Raw genomic sequence first — 19,426 nt, forward strand, 5'->3', positions numbered from 1 at the left:
TTCGTTTTTGGCATGTGTTCACCTGCATATGATGGAATATATGATGAAATATATAACCAATACTCAATGGGAATGAGGAAAAAAGTTGAAATGTTCATTGAGGGTTTGGTTGAATTGAGTGGACATTTTTTGGTACATTATTACTGTGAAGTTGGGTGTTCTATCATACAAAAAAGTTTGATAGTGGATTAAGCCTTTGGAGCTTGATTTGTTACCCCAAATATTATTTAGCTTATGTAGTGTTATCACATTTTACTCTTGAAAATGTGGACCTGAGGAGTGAGGGTATTATTGTTGCAATTCAGGAAAAAAATCATACAAAGGGCTATTGTTTATGGGATTCAAGTTTCGATTTCATGCTGTATTTGCAGAAAATGCTTAGAATAAAAACGTGCAAACAAACAATATAGGGTAAATTAGAAGAGCTCTTTTAAGTTTTTAATTACAAATGCTTTTTATTGTCCAAAAAATTATCGAATACCTCTTGATTTCAAGTTGTCTGCTACTTGTTAAATTTCGTTAGTTTTTGTTAGGTTTTTTTTATTTATTTTTAGTGATAAAACTGGCAAAAATGCCATTGGAGATCATGGATTATAATTTATTTATTATTAATTTTTTCTTTTACAAGTTAAGTGGATAATTCTTTTAAAATTTTCCATCCATCTTGTTAGAGTCTTACAATTTTTTTGAAAAGATGGAAGAAAATGTAGTAGGTACAAAGTTTATAATTTCAAATTTTTATCTAAAAATTAATCAATTTTATTAAATATGATATTAGTAATTCTTTAAACAACAAAAAGACTTTTATAATTATTCTGAATTTTACGAAAACTATTTTGAGGTCGGTGAAAGCCTTGTCATCATTGACTGATTAGGCACAATCATCTTATTCGAAGTGAAACATTTTAGGTTTGTCAATTAAACTAAAGATGTCATGATACACAATGAATTATAAGTTGTTCTTTTGAAGGAATTCATTGTAATTTTTTCAATAATATATTATTATATATATTGGATATAAAAATTTGATTAATATGTTAGTCATATATGAATCATACAAATCCAAGTAAGTCAATTGAACGAGACCCATAATTTTGGGATGTTTACGAAATTATATTTGTTTCAACAAGTAAAATAATTCTATTTTCTTTATGAAATTGTCATTGATATAATCTTCATATTTCTCAAGAAGACAAAAACAAAAAAAAAACAAAAAAAAAAAACCGATAGGATAATTTACACATTCTTATGTTCTTAAATGCTTTAGGAATAGAAAAATGAACAAATTATATTGACACTCTTGAGGTTAAATCAAAATATATATCAATTATTTTTATATGTTATAAAATTACAGTTACATCCTTAAAAAGTGTTAGACAATATTTTTTTAGGGGGTTTATATAAAAATTTACCCTCTGAATATGAGGCTTAATTGTAATCATGACTATAATTTTATGAATATAACTGGAATTTTATAAAAAAAATAAATAGAGAATATTCGTGTATTTTAGCATAATCTCGTAGGGTTGTACATGTAATTTACCTCTAAAAATATGTATGTGTTATTTAATTAACAAAAATTAACAACAAAGACCCCATGAAGGGCTTTTAAGTAATGTAGCAGTAAATTTGGGGAGTATTTGTTAATACCAAAAATATCAAGGAGGTATTTGGAAATTCCTCCAAAGATTGCACCTTATGAAAACCCTTACCCTGCATCATTGTGCCGCAGCCTTTGCTACACTAGGGTTTCACCTTCATCCCCAGCATCTCCGCAAAACCCTAAATCAGATTCCGCAACCATGGTCGCTGGCAAGAAAACCGTACGAATCGAATTCTCTTCTCGCACTTTTCCGATCGTCGATCTGTTGTTTTTCATTCTGTTGCAGTGTTTCTCAAATCAATCACTAACTTTTTGGCTACGTGTTTTTGTTTTTCTTCAGAAGAAGACTCATGAGAGCATCAACAATAGGCTGGCTCTGGTGATGAAGAGCGGCAAGTACACTCTTGGTTACAAGACTGTACTCAAAACCCTCCGGAACTCCAAAGGTGCTTTTTTTTTTTTCCGTTGGTTTTCTCTGAGTTCTGCAGGTTGTTGTTTAATTTTTGTGTTATTTGGCTGAAGATGTGTTGGGGTTTTAAATTTGAAATTTGAAAACCCCCCTCCAAAGGTGCTTTTTTTTTTTTCCGTTGGTTTTCTCTGAGTTCTGCAGGTTGTTGTTTAATTTTTGTGTTATTTGGCTGAAGATGTGTTGGGGTTTTAAATTTGAAATTTGTTTTCGTGATTGGTGAACTTTTTTAGGGAAATTGATTCTTATCTCCAACAACTGCCCACCGTTGAGGAAATCGGAGATTGAGTACTATGCGATGCTCGCCAAAGTTGGAGTTCACCACTACAATGGAAGTGAGTGACAAATCTCAATCTGTTTTGGAGGTTCTGTTGTTCATCTCCGTGGAATTGGTTTGTTCAAATTATAAATTCGGATTTCGGGATTAGGTAACATTGCATATATGTGTAGTTTATTATGATTGTTCAATAATGGGAAGTCTTTGTGTTTGAAGCCTTACATTCTGGTTACAGAATTGTAAGGAACAGCTGGATTAGAAGGGCTTTGATTCACCTGGTTTTTCTATTGGATGTTGGGACCATTTTGATTCGACTATGTTTATGTTTTCATAGGAGCTCTAGTAGGCAACAAACTTGACACTATATCGTAATTTCTAGATGCTGGATTTATTTCTGATGTTTTTATGTTTATTTATTGCCCTAGATAGTTATATTAGCTTTTATATGCTTTTCGGTTGAGCTTTATGACTGGAATTGGATATCCCCTTACCACCTAGATTTGATGCCTGGTATTTTATCTATTTTTCTTTTGCTCCTCGTTGTCTATCTATGTTTTGACTCTTAGAGAGCCTCTTAAGTTTTCGAGCTTGCCCACATTGTAATCTATTCGACAACTTAAATACTTGTTGCGGCTAGCCGCTAGAATTGTAGAAACTTATTCATGTCAACTGCTGGGACTGTTTAACATTATTCTCATTGCCTTTATTACAAGCTAACCAACTTTCTTTACCGTATTCTCAATTTGTTTTTGACTTCATATTCCAACCTTGTTTGTGTGGATTCACAAGTGTGAATAGCATGAAGAATCCTTGGGCTGGTATCTTTCAAACGTGGACTTGTAGATCCTTTATCATAATTATCTCAAACGTGCAGTTAATTAAGTTGAATCAATCGCAATGGTGGTGATTATTCCCTGGTATGTTACGGGGAAAGGTATAATTCTAGAGTGGGACCTGCGAATTTTATTGAATGATGGGAATAAAATGGGCTTCATTTGCTAAAGTAGATTACAAGGATTAGAAATTTGCAGTTTGCTTATGTTGGGTAAGTATTTAGATTTAGGAAATAAAAGTCCAAATAGGAAACTCATGCCTTTCTAGATTTTGTTGTCATTATTGGACTTTGCCCTGTTGGTGCTATTTGGCTATGCTGGGACGTACTACTATTTCATTGTTTTGGTACGATATAGATCGAATGGCTAACAAGAATATTCCCCCTTCGAAAAAAGGGGAAAAAGGAAAGGAAAAATGTTCTTTCTTTTCTCACTCACTCTTAATTTTCCAGATAATGTTGACTTAGGAACTGCCTGTGGGAAGTATTTCCGTGTTTCATGCCTCAGCATTATTGATCCAGGTACCAGATTAATTCTTGTTGTATTTAGTAACTTTCTTACTTTGACTGTTGTTTTGTGGCTGATGTTATCAATTGCTTGTGCACATTGCAGGTGACTCGGACATCATTAAATCATTGCCGGGGGAACATTGAAAAGATGATCTTATCCCTATAGTCTTCCTTTTGGATTTGTTGAAATGTTTCCTGTTTCTAAATGTAGAACATTATAAGAGTCATGGAAGTTTTGATCTTGAATTTTATTTATGCTGTGCCACTTCTTACTTTGGTAATATTCTCGGAGAAATTGTTCACCTTTAGTACTGGATTATTATCTATTCCTTATAAACTTCCATTGAATTTTCATTTTCTGTTTTTGATGGATCATGGATCCATATATTTTTTGTTCGGCCTGAGCTGTAACTCGCAGAGGTCATTGGAGGATGATCATTAGCTATTATCTTGATCTCTCCCAGAAAGCACTCTTCCCCTTGGCCCCTCTCTTCTACTTCCACATTAGGATCTTCTCAAGAGATTTATAGCAGTTTCTTAAATTTTGTCATTTTCACTTCTTCTTCTCGTTTTAGGAAGGACGTACATTAATTATTTTATCCATACTTGATCAGTATTCTATCAAGAATCATCTTTTAATCTGCTTTTCTGTTTTTCGGAGGAAAAAAAACAAAGGGGAAAGATTAATCCTAATCAGTAAAGTTTTCAAAAGATTGATCCTTATTTCATCTGAGGACAAAATGTGAAGAAGTTAATACTAATATCTTTTATCCAAACATAAAGATATTTTAGAATTATTTAAATGTAAATAGTGATGGTAAATTTGCATTAATACAAATAGACTCACATGAATGATGTAATGTGTTCTTTAATATTGATCATATCTCTTACTCAATAAATTATTTAGATATTTGCATCAGGTTTTAATTTACTATTTCATTAAATCAATGCATGATGCTTTGTAGATGATATCAAATTTGATTTGATGATATTGTCATCATCTGTAGTTAGTGCATCAAATCCGTTTCATATATTCCGTAGTTACTACATGAAATCCATTTATGAATAGGCATGTGACCACATTTAAAATACCATACCATTACATATACTTAGGAAAACATATTTAGTGAAAAAAGAAAGAACACAATTTTCTTTTATAAAATACATTATTATACATAAGTATCCAACATAGTGGAATTTAATTATGGTAGGTTTAGGATACGATTATCCAAAATTTAAAATTCATGGGAAACAATACTCAATTTTGCCAAACGAAATTGCCACTATTTAATATGTGAGAATCATATTACCTATACAATAATTCATATTATCGATATATTGATATTTATCAAATTCAAATTTCAAGAAAAGCATAAATTGTTACGATTTATACTTCGTTGCTCCATCAATAATATTCACTAGGGGAAACAATAAATTATTATGCATGGACTAAATATTTTCTATTTGAAGGCAATTTTTTAATAATATTATACGAATAATATAAGAAATAAAATATTTTTGTTTGATAAATATTCAAATTCATACCAAATTTGAGTGAAGACAGAAGATGCTCATCTGTAACAATAACTAAGAAATACACGTGCACATGACAATTCATGACATATATAGCCAAAAAAAACCCCAAAGTTTTGCTTACATCCTCCTTTGAAAAACACACATTTTCACACACAACACACAGTGGACATTACCCCAAACTCAAATTCTCCTAATCTCCCTCTGCAGCAGCAAACTACACATACCAAAAAGCACCACTCACTCTCACATTCTCTGTATAAATCCCCACATCAACCCCTCCAAAAGCTCACCAAGAATTTGTTAGGGTTTGTCACATAGCTGAGAACAATTCTTGATTTCTCTGAATTTCCCTCATGGCTTTATGGAACCACCTGTTTCTCTAAGTTTCTATCTGCCCACCTTTCTTTTATTTTGCTTTGGTTTGAAAAGACTTATCCTTTCTCCGTTTCTTGTTTTGATACTATCCCAACGCAAATCAGTTAATTTTCCTTTTTCCCCCCATTTCTTCACTGCATTTGTTAAATTGGTGATTTTTGCGGCGACCCTTTTGGTTATTTATCTTAAAAATCAAATCTTTCGGTTTTTCATACTTGAATTAGGGCTTTTATCTTGAATTCAATGCATCCTCTTTTGGGTTCTTCGGTGTTTGTATCTATATAGATACACGAAGATATACATATATATAGTTGTTTCTGTGAAGTGGAAAGTGGCGGTTGTGGAGGGAGGGCATTGGTTGAGGTGGGATGAATAGTGTTTTCAGTGAACAGATACTTGCCGACAAGCTTTCAAAGCTCAATAGCACTCAGCAATGTATTGAAAGTATCCTCAACTTATTTTTGTTTATGCTCTTGATAAATTATTGGTTTGTACATTTCTTTTATGGCAGAAAACTTCTGCATGCGTTGCTTTTCTTTTCTTTTTTTTTTTCCAGCTTTAATTTAATCGATAGAAAAAGTGTCCATACATTGTTTGTGTGTATGTGTGTTAACAAGTGAAATGGTTTAATTGAATGATGTGAAACTGATACAATCTATTTTGATACTCTGCTTTAGTTAAAAAGGATTGAAATTGATTGGAAATTGGTGTTCTTGCATGTTGCGATTGATCTTTCCTGGATAACTTTGCTTCCCTCTGATGGTTCTATTCAGTTACAATAGGATTTTATATTTGGTTTATTGGTAAAGAGAAAACCAGACTAAAATATACTGTTTTTGAATTCATATTGACTGTTCGTGGAACTAATGCTCAAGCAATGTTTCTTACTTACGTATACATATCCATTCTGTAGCATGTGGTTTGGTTTCTCATATCTTTTGTATGCTTTTGATAAAATCAACGTGGCATGTCTTACCCGTGAGTTTCTTTTGTGTGCTGTAATGCTATATTTGGTTGCATGTCCTGTTTTCCTTGAATATCTTCGGTATTAGCATACCACAAATTAATGAAATGATGAATTGGATATTCATTCCCGGTTCATCCATTTGTTAATTTAGAACACAAGAAAGTATTATTTGAGAATCGATGGTATGCACTGCAGATCGAGAATATGGAATGCTTTAATTTGGGATTCTACTATATAAAATCTTGAATATGTAATGGTTGCAATTTGAAACTTGCCAGGTTTTGGGGAAGTTATGCTGATTATAGAAACTTTATTCACTAATGCTTTTTCATGAGCATTGATTTGCTTCTTTCTTTTGTGATATACAGCCTCATTCCGATGTATTTCTTTGACTGTTCCATAGTTGTTAATGGCGCGCCATGGCGATCATCGCTCAGCCTCAGTGCCATTTTATAAAAGTGGCGCTGAGCTTATGGATGGCGCGCTAAATGGCGCAGAGGCGCACATCCCAGCCTTTTTGGGCTGGGGCCCAGTGTAAATAAAGGCTGGGCTTTTTGGCCGAGCCTTTGATTCAGCTTTTTTTTTAAAAAAAAAAAAAAAAAAAAGAAAATCAGTCAAAATTTAGACAAAATAGGGGCTGAAAAATCAGGGCTTTACGTTGCAACAGAGAGAATAAAAAGAATGATGATGATGATGAGATTGGGGATGATTTGGATTTTGATTGATGGATATTTTATATTTGTTTTTGTTTTATAATGATTATGTAGAATTTGTTTATCATCTTGCATGTTTTGAACTTCTTTTTTTTCTTTTTTCCTTAAGATTTGTTATTTTGCAAATTTCTTTTATGGTACGATGATTAAAATAATTTTTAGTGTTTAGATTTAATTATTTGTGTGTTATTGATGTGAATATATATTGATGTATGAAATATATAATTTATTTTTGAACATGTGCGCCGTGTTTTAAAATGCCGTCCGCCATGGCTTCAGATGACCCTTGCTCCATGGCGCGCCTTGCGCTATTAACAACCATGGACTGTTCCAAATTGTAATGTTAGTCGCACTATATCTTTGTTACTAGTGAGTACTCTATTGCGACCATTTCTGGATGTGATTTGGTTAAACATGGGCGTAAATGTCAAATCTGGATGTGAGAAATACTTTTTAGATTCTTTTAGATGTGAGAAATGTTTTGTGGCATTTATTAAATGACATAAACCACTGCCAGTCATTTTTCCATTTGCCTCATTCCAGAGATGGAGGTGAGGGGCACGAACGACAGAGTAGTGTAGCTAAGGTGATGAGCTGGTTTGAGCTATGAGCTAAATCGAAGGAGAGAGTGACTCTCGGGGAGAGGCACGAAAGACTGACAGAAGTGGTCCTACTGAGCCGGGGGGTCACGGGGGGAATAAAGACCCCAACCCAACTAAAGGCCTCAATCTTGGCGCCTTTCCCCTTGCCTTTGAGCTCCTTCTTTTTGCTTTTGAGCCCCGTAGCTATGTAGCCCTTGCAGCCCAGTTGCTTGCCTTGTAGCCTTCCTTATAGTAGACTATATGCCTTAATCCCTTGCTGTTGCTGTTGCTTTTGTCTTGCTGTCTTGTAGCTATTGCTTCATGTTTTTAACAATGAAAAGAAGGAAAGTGCATAAACTTTCGGTTTCATACTATTTAAGTTTACAGTTTTATTAGTTAGTCTTAGAGGTCCATCTTGCAGGAAATACTTCTATGCTATCATTCGTTTTTGTGTGCAAATAATTCATGGTTATACTATTTTTACCTTGATATCGGGTATAGCTTTATCGCACTGGTGCATATTTCACCGTAGCAAAGCAGAACTGGTTGTTGCAACATGGGATAAACAATTCCACAGTTCGGATATCGCCCAGAAAGTACCTCTTCTGTACCTTGCAAATGATATACTGCAGAACAGCAAACGAAAAGGAAATGAATTCGTCACCGAGTTCTGGAAGGTTCTTCCTTCAGCACTGAAGGAGGTAGCAAATAAAGGCGACGATCGTGGAAAGAATGTAGTATCCAGACTGGTGAGCTTTTCTTACTGTCTCGCTTGAGCATAAGAGCGTTGCTACTCTTACATCTCGTTTCTGCACTACCCCAAATTGGTAAAGTTGATTATTTTCATATGCTTTTGTTTTATGGAGTTGTTTGGAGACCCTATATTGAACTCTTGAGTTGTCATTTTATATATTGCTCTGTAACACGTCATAACAATCAATCATGATTCTTGACATATGAGCATCAGATAATCGAGTAGGTTTGGAGTTGTTGAAAATGACCATAATATCCTCTTTTTAATAGGTGGGCATATGGGAAGAAAGGAGAGTTTTTGGATCCCATGCTCAAAGCCTGAAAGATGCAATGCTTGGAGAAGAATTGCCTCCACCTTTAGAGTTCAAGAAGAAACGCTCTCGTTCCGTGAGAATAGTTAAAAAGGATTCAAGATCTATCAGGACGGTAGGATTTACCATTTTCACGCATTACGTAGGTCTTTTATTTACCTTATTGGCATCGGTGACATAATTTTGAATAATTGGGCATCATCTTTTGATTCTTAGACCTTGAAACGTTTTTCCTGAAACCAGAAATTGAGCATTGGTGGTACGGCGGAAAAAATCGTGTCAGCTTTTCATTCAGTGCTCAGTGAACAAACCAATGAAGATGAAGAAATGAGTAAATGCAAGTCTGCTGTTCATCGTGTGAAAAAGCTGGAAAAAGATGTTGATGCGGCATTAACAAAAGGTAAGCTGGTTACTAAGTGAAAGAACATTGTTGGTTTGGCTGGAAGTCATTCACTGTTAATAGAAAAACCTTCAGGAGGGAAAATTCAAAACTATATATATATATATATATATATAGTCGAAGGATCCAAGCGAGTCTTTCAGCAGTTTTGTTGTTGCATTATTATTCATGCCTCATAGTTTCGTCCCTTGTATTTAACTATCAGCTTTGCTGTTTTCTTCTGCAGCAAAGGATCCATCACGGAAGACCCTAGCCAAAGAATTGGAGGAGGAAGAAAATACTTTGAAACAATGTATCGACAAACTTAAAGTTGTTGAAACAAATAGAGTTGTTCTTTTATCTGAGTTGCGAGATGCACTTCATGAGCAGGTACATGATCACTCCCCAGTCAGGATCCGTTTTTGCTTGCTATTTTTTGTCTTGAACCTTTCATTAACATGCCATGTTTGATTTTGTGATTTTCAGGAATCTGAACTGGAGAATCTACGGACACAGATTCAGGTTTGTGGTTTGATGAATGGGCGTTGCTCAAGTTATTTTTGTTTTAAGATTCTGTAAGGTTGTCTTGGTACTCCTAGATTTGATGTGGTGCTCCGGTTTTGAGAAAGTTGTCTGTTTATTTCTATTCCACGATATGATCTGCTTATGAATACTTGGCTGCTGAAAGCAAATGTCCGTTAACTTTGACTATTAATGTACAAATTATGATTGTGACACTTTTTTGAAGTATAACGAATAAAGATAATATGTTGGCATGGTAACAGGATTTCTTTTCAATTTACTGGAGACTGTTGAAATTCTCGTTGCCTAGTTAATTGTTTATGCGAAATTCCATACTGTTGCAATAAGCCATGGTTGGCTTGTTGCAATTGATGTAGAACTTGGTGGCCGGTTATTTTTGCATCTTTATCATATCACAAAATCATTCTATTGACTAATACATATGCGTTTAAACAATTTTTCAGGTTGCACAGGCACAAGTAGAAGAAGCCACAAACATGCGGATACGATTGGATGAAGATCATGTATTCGAGTCAAAACCATCATGTACTTCAACAGATGCCAGTGCAAAACAAGAGCAAACATCTAAAAAATCTGCTGCAGCAATTGCAGCTGAGGTAGCAGACAAGCTTGCAGCTTCGAGCTCCTCCCAGTACATCATGACGTCGGTCCTTTCTACATTTGCAGCTGAAGAAGCCAAAAACGCTGGGCTGACGACATCTTCAACATCAACCACTTCTTTCTCATTGTCGTTTAACAGTCCAATGTCAAAATCCGAAAACCTCCGGCCTATTTCAGATCCTAATGTTTTCATGCCTCCCCAACTAACTCCTCCACAGAACAACCCTTACCAATCCATTGTCGTGCCCCAGCCCTCAATTCCAGGTCAAATTTCCAGCTCACAAGCCCACTATCATTCAATTCCTAACCCGACATCTCTGCAATATATGCAGCCATCGGGTGGAATTGCGGGATCATATGATTATGGTAGTCTTCCCCCTTTGCCACCCGGGCCACCTCCGCCAGCCCCTCCCTCATTCATGGTGAGCCCAATGGTCCCTTTGATGCAGCAACCATTGACAATGGGCCATCAGCAATCAACACTAGCTCAGCAGCAATCTATACCGATATCTCAACCGCCACCTGGACCTGCTGGTTTTCGGCCCCTAGCTCCAATGCAGGCACCTGGAATGGTGTATTATACCCACCCTTATCAGTCACAGTGACGCCAACATCTGGAATGGTGTATTATACCACCCTTATCAGTCACAGTGATGGAGACCTGACATTAGTTGACTATACAAGCAAAGCCTGACGAGTGCCTGTAAACTTGAAATTTTGTTTGTTAGATGACTGGGTAGATACAGAGATACAGTGATCAAAAAAACATATTTTGTGCATCGAACCAATGTATTTCCAGGTATGGATAGGCTTTTCATTTCTGTTTCAAGTTTAGTGTAATGCAGTGTATCTGTTTGTGTTATTGATCAATCATTGTCTTAAGGTTTTCCATGTTATATTGATGCAACTATAAGATGGTAATCTGAAGGCGCTGACAATTTTCTGATGCAATAGTTCTCAAGATGAGAACGTTCTTTTAGCCTGTAATGATGCCATTTTCTTCAAACCGCATCTCCATGATAGATTGCATATTCAAACTGTGAATATATTCTGCTCAAGAAAAGAAATTTATCTTTCCCATACTGAAAACGAGAAAATTGTATCTATAGATTGCTCCTGTTATTTGTATTTTCTCCTGCCAACTCTCTTACAATGATGGGGATAGTGGGTGGAATATTACAGCAGAGAAGAAATAAATCTTATTCTTACAGCCACCAGCGTGAAAAGGAAATCTATTAGAGTCAGCAGTTAAATTTCCTCCTCATAAGGAAATCTCTAATGAAAAGGGGCATATGGTACAATATTGCCATTACTGTAGATTGATGGCCTAAGCAGAGCCAAGCATGTGGTTTCTCCTTGAGCACTTCATCCACTGTCTTCTTTGCAAACTCTTCTGAAGGAGTAGATTTTGGGCCTTGTGAAAGGGTTGCTCTGGCTCGAATTGCTTCTTCAAATGGCTTGTACAACTTCCACTCAGGCATTCTGTTGTAGATAGCCAAGGCCGAGTTTCCAATATTCGACTTAATAGCTCCAGGGACAAGATTAATCACATCGATCCCAAAGGGCCTTAGTTCCAATCTGCGTATATGAATACATCGTTAATGAGAACTGCATTGGTTAAGGATCTTTGCATCACAGTTTACCGTCGCTGCTGCAATGAACAGCTCTAAATTATACTACAACGTGCTAGGTTGTGGATATATAGCGAGACAGACCATAGTTCAACTCAATCGTCCTCTCAAGCAAAATCAAGAACTTGAGCATTTGAACTAAAATAAAGGTAGCAGATGCTAGAATTTCTACTTCCGGGCACTATTCATCCAATATATGTTATCGTGTGGATGAACTTTATAAATCTTCCAATCCAACAAGGCAAGAACATCGCAAGAGAAATTCTAGGTCTGTAAATCCGACCACAAACACCAGTCTTCATAATAAAACGAGGCTAACAAAGTCCACAAGGCTTGGGGCTCATACTAATCAATTGTTGTATTGCCACATTTTATAATTGCAAAACAAATCCCATCTCTACTGAATTTAACAAGGCTATAAACACATACCTTAATGTATCAGAGACTGCATGTATAGCGGCTTTTGATGCAGTATAAGCACCTGACCATGGTACAGGGGCCAATGCAGTGACACTTCCAACGTTGACGATTTTCCCCTTCTTCCTGGATGCCATGTGAGGAACTACAGCTTGAATCAACCTCAATGTACCTATAAACATGAATATGCGGCACATTCTTTATCCAACACAAACAAAAATCTTCTTGTCATGCCAAAGAAATCAACTACAATGTATAATTATTAGATAAGTTAAGTCTACAACGAGATTTAAGCCTGCATAAACGTTATTATGAAATGTCAAACACCATTATTAATTTGTGTCTGCATCTTCATAATTAACACCAACACTTGATATTCTGCATTATGGCAGGAGAAAAACAAATTCCGAAACCAAAATTACTCCCAACAATTTATTTCATTGCAATAATCAAAAGTCTTTAGTTGGTTATACAGATTCCAAAGTTGAGTACACAATTCTGCTCACCAACACGACGAAAATAAACGAAAACATGGTGGTTGATGATACCAAAATATAGCTGATGGCCCAAGTTCTTCCCCCAGAGCAATTCCCATCAGCATTTCTTCTCAAACAATACATTCATAGACAAGAAGGACCAAAAACAAGTCCCCGTTCAAAAGAAGTACAATCTAGGATCAGGCTCAGTGCCCCAACTAGCTCAATCAAACTCTGATAATCCAAACAATCGTTTGTCGGTAACAAACAGATTACTCACGAGAAATATCTATATCCATCAAATCTGATCTGCGCTCCAAGTTCAAAAAATACTACCGACCGAGGGTCATCCAGATAAAATTAGAACATAATAGTAACAAATCCAAAAACCCATCAACAAGAATGTAAGAAACTTCAAAAAATCCAAAAAATGATTTCTTTACCATAGACATTAGTGTTGAAGGTCTGTTCAACGGCGGACAAAGGGACCTCGGCTAGGGGCCCAACGCACTGAACTCCAGCGTTGTTCACCACAATATCAATACGCCCAAACCTCTCGAGAACCGTGGATAAGGCGTGACGCACGCTCTCGTCGGACGACACGTCCAGGTCTTGCAGGAAGAACCTGGGATCCTCCTGGAAATCAGAGAGGGAGGCGAGTGAACGCGCAGTCGCTACAACCAGACAGCCCCGCGCGGCAAACTCACGGGCCAGGGCGTGGCCTATACCTCCCGCCGAACACCCCGTTACCACCACCACCTGCTTCTCGTAGACGCCCATTGACTCTGTTTTGTAATCAGAATTTTGGTTCTTTCTCAAGTTAAAGATTTGTTTGGATTCCAATTCTTCAATAGAGTCATAAATAAATATTCATCATATTAGCCCTCTTTTTATAGTGTAAAGTTAATTATTCATTTATTACAAAAGTATTAAATTTTTAGTTTTCAAATGAATATTTTTATGGTCTTATATAATATGAATTAATTCCTTTACTTAATTATATGTGTAAAAATAGCTAAATTTGATAAAAATAAATAGTGCCAATTTTAGAATGAAAAATGGTCATAAAAATATTTGGTTTTTGAATGAATAAAAGAATTTTATATAAAGGGGTAACAATGTCATTTTCATTATATATATAAGGTTTGAGCATATGCATATGAATCAAATTAAATAAATAAAAAATTATATTCTTAATTAACAAATGAAGAAGTTTGGCGCCGCTCTAATTTGAAGATAATTAATTACATAATAATAACCCTAATTATGCTATAAAATAACCTAAAAATAGGCCTCTAATTAACATCCAATCCAAACAAACCTTCCTAATATTCACTTTGGTTTTAACAAAAATGCACAAATTTAAAACCATTAACTAATTATAGTAATTTTTATTTTTTTATCATAATATAGTTTTAAGAAAATTAAATATTCTCGAAAATTTTGTTTAAATACTACTTATTGATAATTAGCAATACCTATATAAAACAAAAGGAGAAAATTTCATGTTTTTTAATTTAGTCTCATTTGTTACAATTTTCTCATATTGCATTTTATAACTTTCTCAATATTAGTCTTTACGTGCATTTATCACCCAATAATTAACGAAAAAAATGCTAACAACCCTGTTAATTAATATTTGTGATGACTAAAATGGAGAAAATTTTCAACTTGTATATGAAAAAATCTTAATAAATGAAACTAAATTGAAGAAAATCCGAGTAGAAACAGTACCCTTAAATTTTCTTTATTAATTGACATAAAATATGCACAACTAACCAAACAGCTCATTTATTGTCTTATTTAGTTGTCACTGTTTTTAGCTTAGCAGTTACATCTACAACAATTTTCCATCTCCCTCAATATATATATGTAACTTTACATTCCTTGCTCACTTCATCCCTGTACACGTATAAGAGAGGGAAGACGTATGCATATTACCTATTTTGTGCCAAATTTTATATAATATTTTTTTATTTTAATTTTCCTCTCTCTACCTCTACAAAACATAACAAAATAAAACCAAACATAACAGGATTTTTGTTTATTTTGGGTATATGTTTACAGGTACTGTTGATAATTGATGACATGCTTGCTTATATGTTGGAGCATTTATGGGCCACATTTTTTAGGCTTATAAAACCCCATGTGGCCCGGGTTTGATGCACTTCTTGCAGGGTTTGGGATGGGTTCGGGTCGAATAAATTGAAACTTGGCCGGGTTGAGATGTGTCTCGGATTTTATCTCGGACCATTTTTTTTTTTAAATTCCATTCATCTCTCATCTAATTTCTTTATAATTTTTTAATATTTTTTATAACAAAAAAAATAATAGTAAAAATAAAGTTGATCATTGCAAACCTCCGTCCGAAAATCACATAAAATAATCAATCATCAAAGAGAATATTTATAATTTTCAAAAAACGAGCAAGTATTTATAATTATACCAAATCTCAAGAAAACTCATTATAAACTTACTCTAACAAGTATAATTAATTAAACACATCCGATCAAACTTGATCTGAATCAAAATTTTTGAATTATTTATGTGACGATTCAAACTTTCCATTTCTACAAGAAGTCTTAACCATGAATTGATGCGATTGGACCTTAACCAAATTAAGAAAAATGGACTTTGTGTCTGATTGCATGTTCATGCAGTTGGCTCCTCATTGGCTTTTTCCTTGGGACGATAAACTTATAAATTCTCGATTAATATTAAACAAATATTTTTTCTTAAAAAAGGGGGTTTTGTTTGTGGAAGTGATGAGTGGTGCTGCTTTTGTAATGATTTTTAATTATTGAAAACCAACCAATTAACTAAGCAACGTCGTATATAGTGTAAACGGAATTGGATTTTTTTTTTGTAAATTGTGTTTTCTCTCCTCTTCCATTCAATATATACACATCCTATATATAAAAACAACATGATGTATTTATTTACAGAAAATTTTTATATATGTAACATGATGTGTATATTGAATATTGAAATATAAAATTATAATTTTAGCTCTGTGACTTAGGAGGTGACACTTTTATTCCTGTACGAATTGGTTTTCGTAATTTAATCCTATAAATTTATAATTTTGGTAATTCTAATCCTTTTTCGGCAATTTGAACGGAAATTGCAATTTACTTGCAACGTTAGTCCTAAAAATAATTCATGCAAGACCAAAATGCCAACTCTCCTAAGTTGTAGGACAAAAAATGCCAATGTCCCTAAGTTACAAGATAAAATTATAATTTAATTAAATTATGTGCAAGTCACATGTAATTTTCTGGCCAAATTAGTCGAAAAATGATGAAAATTACCAAATTTTTAAACTTGCAGAACTAAATTACTAAAAGTAATTCATACAAGACAAAAAACGCCAATCTCAATAAAAAAACCGGAGTAAAATTATATTTTTTCTAAGAGATTGAAATACATTTTGCAATAAAAAAAAAAATCCAATACCATACACGAAAAGCCAACTAAGCAAGGACAAAACCATGGGCCATGTTAATAATCATTGGTCGGAAATTCCATCCAAACTCGATTTGGTTGTATTCTTGTTGTTTTGTTTGCCATGTGATTCAAATAGTTGCCACCAAGAACCAGACAAGTCTATTATATATTTTTCTTATAATTGGTCGGTTGGATCAGAATAAGAAAATACATATAGATCCACAACATAAGAAAATACATATAGGACTGTTGCTTTCGTTATAGTTGGTCGAAATATCGTCTAACTGGACAATAATTTCTGTATACGATTCAAATTCATGACATTTTAGTAGACCTTAAACCTAAGTCTTTGATGTATATATGTAGTAAGAACAAGCAGCCACAAGTCAAGAATTAATAACCACTATTAATTACAACAACATAAAAAAGAGGACGACAATTACAACTGAAAATGCAAAAACTGACAACGTTAACTACTTCAAACACAAATGATATCATCACTTTCTTGTTTCAAATTTACACACCCATAATCTACAGCAAACACCAGAATTACAAGTTAAATTAAGCTGGGAATAAGCTGCATGCAACTGCTATGCACTTATTTAGTCCTTCTGCCCTCCGGACCCGGGGCTCAAGTCAGGAGACATGAAGTTGCGAGGATGAACTTTCTTGTTCCTGCTACCTGCACTCTTATTACTATCACCAACACTACCGGCAATCGCCTTTTCGGATCCTCGTTCCTGCTCCATTCTCATCAGCTTCTCTTTCTGCCGCTTCTGCTGCACGTAAACGTGTGCGTAGCTAGCTCCAGTCGACGACATGCTGCGCAAGAAAACTTAATTATATAAGCTGTAAGTAGTAGCTGATACACTTAAGTTGCGAGTTGTAGCTGTTAGCAACGGACCGATTGCGAGGGAATTTATAGGCAAGATGAGTTGGTTGGCATTCTGATCAAGACATCACTTAGCTTATAGATTAACAAAGATTAATCAGAAGTGGGGGGAACTGAACATTTATAAAATTGAAAGGTGGCTAAGGCATTATGATCATGCATTTAAAAGGATTAATGGTGTTGATGATAATATGGTTAGGACAATAATGGGGTTAGCTGTCAGCAGACTTTCTTCGTCCTTTCCTTGCAATTTCTTTTCAACTTGTATGTGTGTCTGAGTAAACCATAAACCACTAGAGTACCTAAGTTAGTTGTTTGTGGTTTGTCTAAACATTTCTAGCAAAAAATAATGTCACTTGCTAGAGCTAATTAGGTTGTTTTATTGCTAATCCCATGTTAGATTTCACAAGTTTTAATTAATTATATTAAATTATGATAATCCGTTTCCGTGGTGATTAATTAATGTGATTATCGCGTTCCTTTCCTCAATCCCGAACCTAATATTTCATCGATAAATCTAACTGAAAAATCTCATGAGCATGTATATTATATAGGATAATTGCACTTTCTTCCCATGAAATTTGATATAATTACACTTAAACCTATGGTAGTTTAAAAAATTATATTTAGTACTGCAAAGGTTTGCTCCCGTCTAATAAATAACTCTATCTTTTAGTTAAAATTTACTGAATTTATTAATATATATATAACAAAAAAAGTGAATGAAAATCGATATTTATCGTCATTGACTTATTATTAATTTATTACAAGTCAACAAATCTTTTGTGATTAAACTACCCATATAATGGTGAAGACAACTTCTTCACATGCATTAACGTGTGAAGATGTATAAAAAAAAATTGATCATAAAAAGATTTATTTGACCGAAAATAAATCAGTATTAAGCCAATTGGGTGTAAATATAGATTTTTATCTATTTTTTCGTTAATATCATTAAATTCTGTGAATTTTGACTAATGGAGTGACTCATTTGTTAGATAAAAGCAACTCGCAGGGGTACTAGATGCAATTTTCAAACCTCAGGGGTACTAAATGTAATTCTCCAAACCACATGACATATAATAACACCAAACTTCAAGTGTGGAAACTGCAATTATCCGTATTATATGTATAGGAAGGATCAATTAATGTTATATATATGAAGGGTAAATTACAACGAACTCTTTTGAAATTTAGCATAATCACAAATTTGCCTCATTGTTGGACTGCCAAATCATCAAACTCTTCGGAAGCCCTGATTTAGGTGTTGACATGGCTAATGACGTTAAATTTTCTAGCCAAATTGACAAAAAATGACTAAAATTGCCACAATTTATAAAGTTACACGACCAAATTGTGAATTTTAATTCAAACAAGACTAAAATTGCCACCTTCTCTTACAGGACTAAAATTGCTTATTTGCATGTCAACTAAGGAGGATCCGCCTCGATAGACGACAGTGCTGGCCGTGCAGGGTTTGTCACCCGATTAGCCTTAATCCTTGTCAACTTTGGCTTGAACTCGTCAGAGTCCTAGTTCGCCTAGAGGGCATGCCAAATGTTATCTCCCAACCAATTGGGATGTGTAACCATCACCCTGGCTTCAACAAATATTTACTAAGCCAGGTGCTTGCATAGCTGTTGAAGATATTATAGATTGGTCTATACGGGCAGTCCCACCAATATACGCGCTGCAAGGCAAGAAAGCAATTGAGTTATCAGTATGACAAAAATAAATGTGATATCAAATTCTAGTAAGAAGAAATTAAAATTTGCATACCTTCAGCTCCTCAAATTTCAATTGTTATCTGTAACTGATGTTTTGATGGGTTCAGGGAAAAAATATGGCCATTATAATTATAGCGGTTGATATATAGCCATTAGACCAGTTTTCAATGGTTCTTGGGGCAATTTTTGTAAAGGCATATAGCCGTTGAAAGATAGTCGTTAGATCATTTGGGATGAATTTTGTAATGATATAATCTAGTTGTTAGAAATTAGTGCTCAGAATTTTCTACTATTACTTTTCGACTAAAAATCCATGTTGAATATAATATTTTAAAATAAAATTTCCGATGACCAGCCATCGAGAATTTCTGTTGGAGCCTTACCTCGCCA

The 19,426-nt window shown here is 34.5% G+C and overlaps 3 protein-coding genes and 1 long non-coding RNA gene across 4 annotated transcripts; 2 read left to right on the forward strand and 2 right to left on the reverse strand.

The window, feature by feature from the left end:
• LOC105176488 (60S ribosomal protein L30-like) lies at nucleotides 1,671-4,042 on the forward strand. Its single transcript, XM_011099304.2, has 5 exons — nucleotides 1,671-1,823; nucleotides 1,944-2,049; nucleotides 2,303-2,404; nucleotides 3,632-3,700; nucleotides 3,792-4,042. The coding sequence occupies exons 1-5, from the start codon at nucleotides 1,803-1,805 to the stop codon at nucleotides 3,830-3,832; spliced, it is 339 nt and encodes a 112-aa protein (XP_011097606.1). The 5' UTR covers nucleotides 1,671-1,802; the 3' UTR covers nucleotides 3,833-4,042.
• Nucleotides 5,340-11,328, forward strand: LOC105176489 (regulation of nuclear pre-mRNA domain-containing protein 1B). Its single transcript, XM_011099305.2, has 7 exons — nucleotides 5,340-6,043; nucleotides 8,362-8,609; nucleotides 8,884-9,039; nucleotides 9,168-9,324; nucleotides 9,551-9,693; nucleotides 9,790-9,825; nucleotides 10,290-11,328. Exons 1-7 carry the CDS (start codon nucleotides 5,968-5,970, stop codon nucleotides 11,049-11,051), a joined length of 1,578 nt encoding a protein of 525 aa, XP_011097607.1. The 5' UTR covers nucleotides 5,340-5,967; the 3' UTR covers nucleotides 11,052-11,328.
• On the reverse strand, nucleotides 11,498-13,814 carry LOC105176490 (uncharacterized oxidoreductase SERP2049). Its single transcript, XM_011099306.2, has 3 exons — nucleotides 13,414-13,814; nucleotides 12,507-12,666; nucleotides 11,498-12,024 (listed from the first exon to the last, which is right to left on the reverse strand). The coding sequence occupies exons 1-3, from the start codon at nucleotides 13,748-13,750 to the stop codon at nucleotides 11,688-11,690; spliced, it is 834 nt and encodes a 277-aa protein (XP_011097608.1). The 5' UTR covers nucleotides 13,751-13,814; the 3' UTR covers nucleotides 11,498-11,687.
• On the reverse strand, nucleotides 16,804-17,634 carry LOC110013068. Its single transcript, XR_002288231.1, has 2 exons — nucleotides 17,322-17,634; nucleotides 16,804-17,239 (listed from the first exon to the last, which is right to left on the reverse strand). It is a non-coding gene; the product is annotated as an uncharacterized LOC110013068 (long non-coding RNA).

The sequence above is a fragment of the Sesamum indicum genome, linkage group LG13 (genome assembly GCF_000512975.1).
Source record: "Sesamum indicum cultivar Zhongzhi No. 13 linkage group LG13, S_indicum_v1.0, whole genome shotgun sequence".
Taxonomy (NCBI): Eukaryota; Viridiplantae; Streptophyta; class Magnoliopsida; order Lamiales; family Pedaliaceae; genus Sesamum; species Sesamum indicum.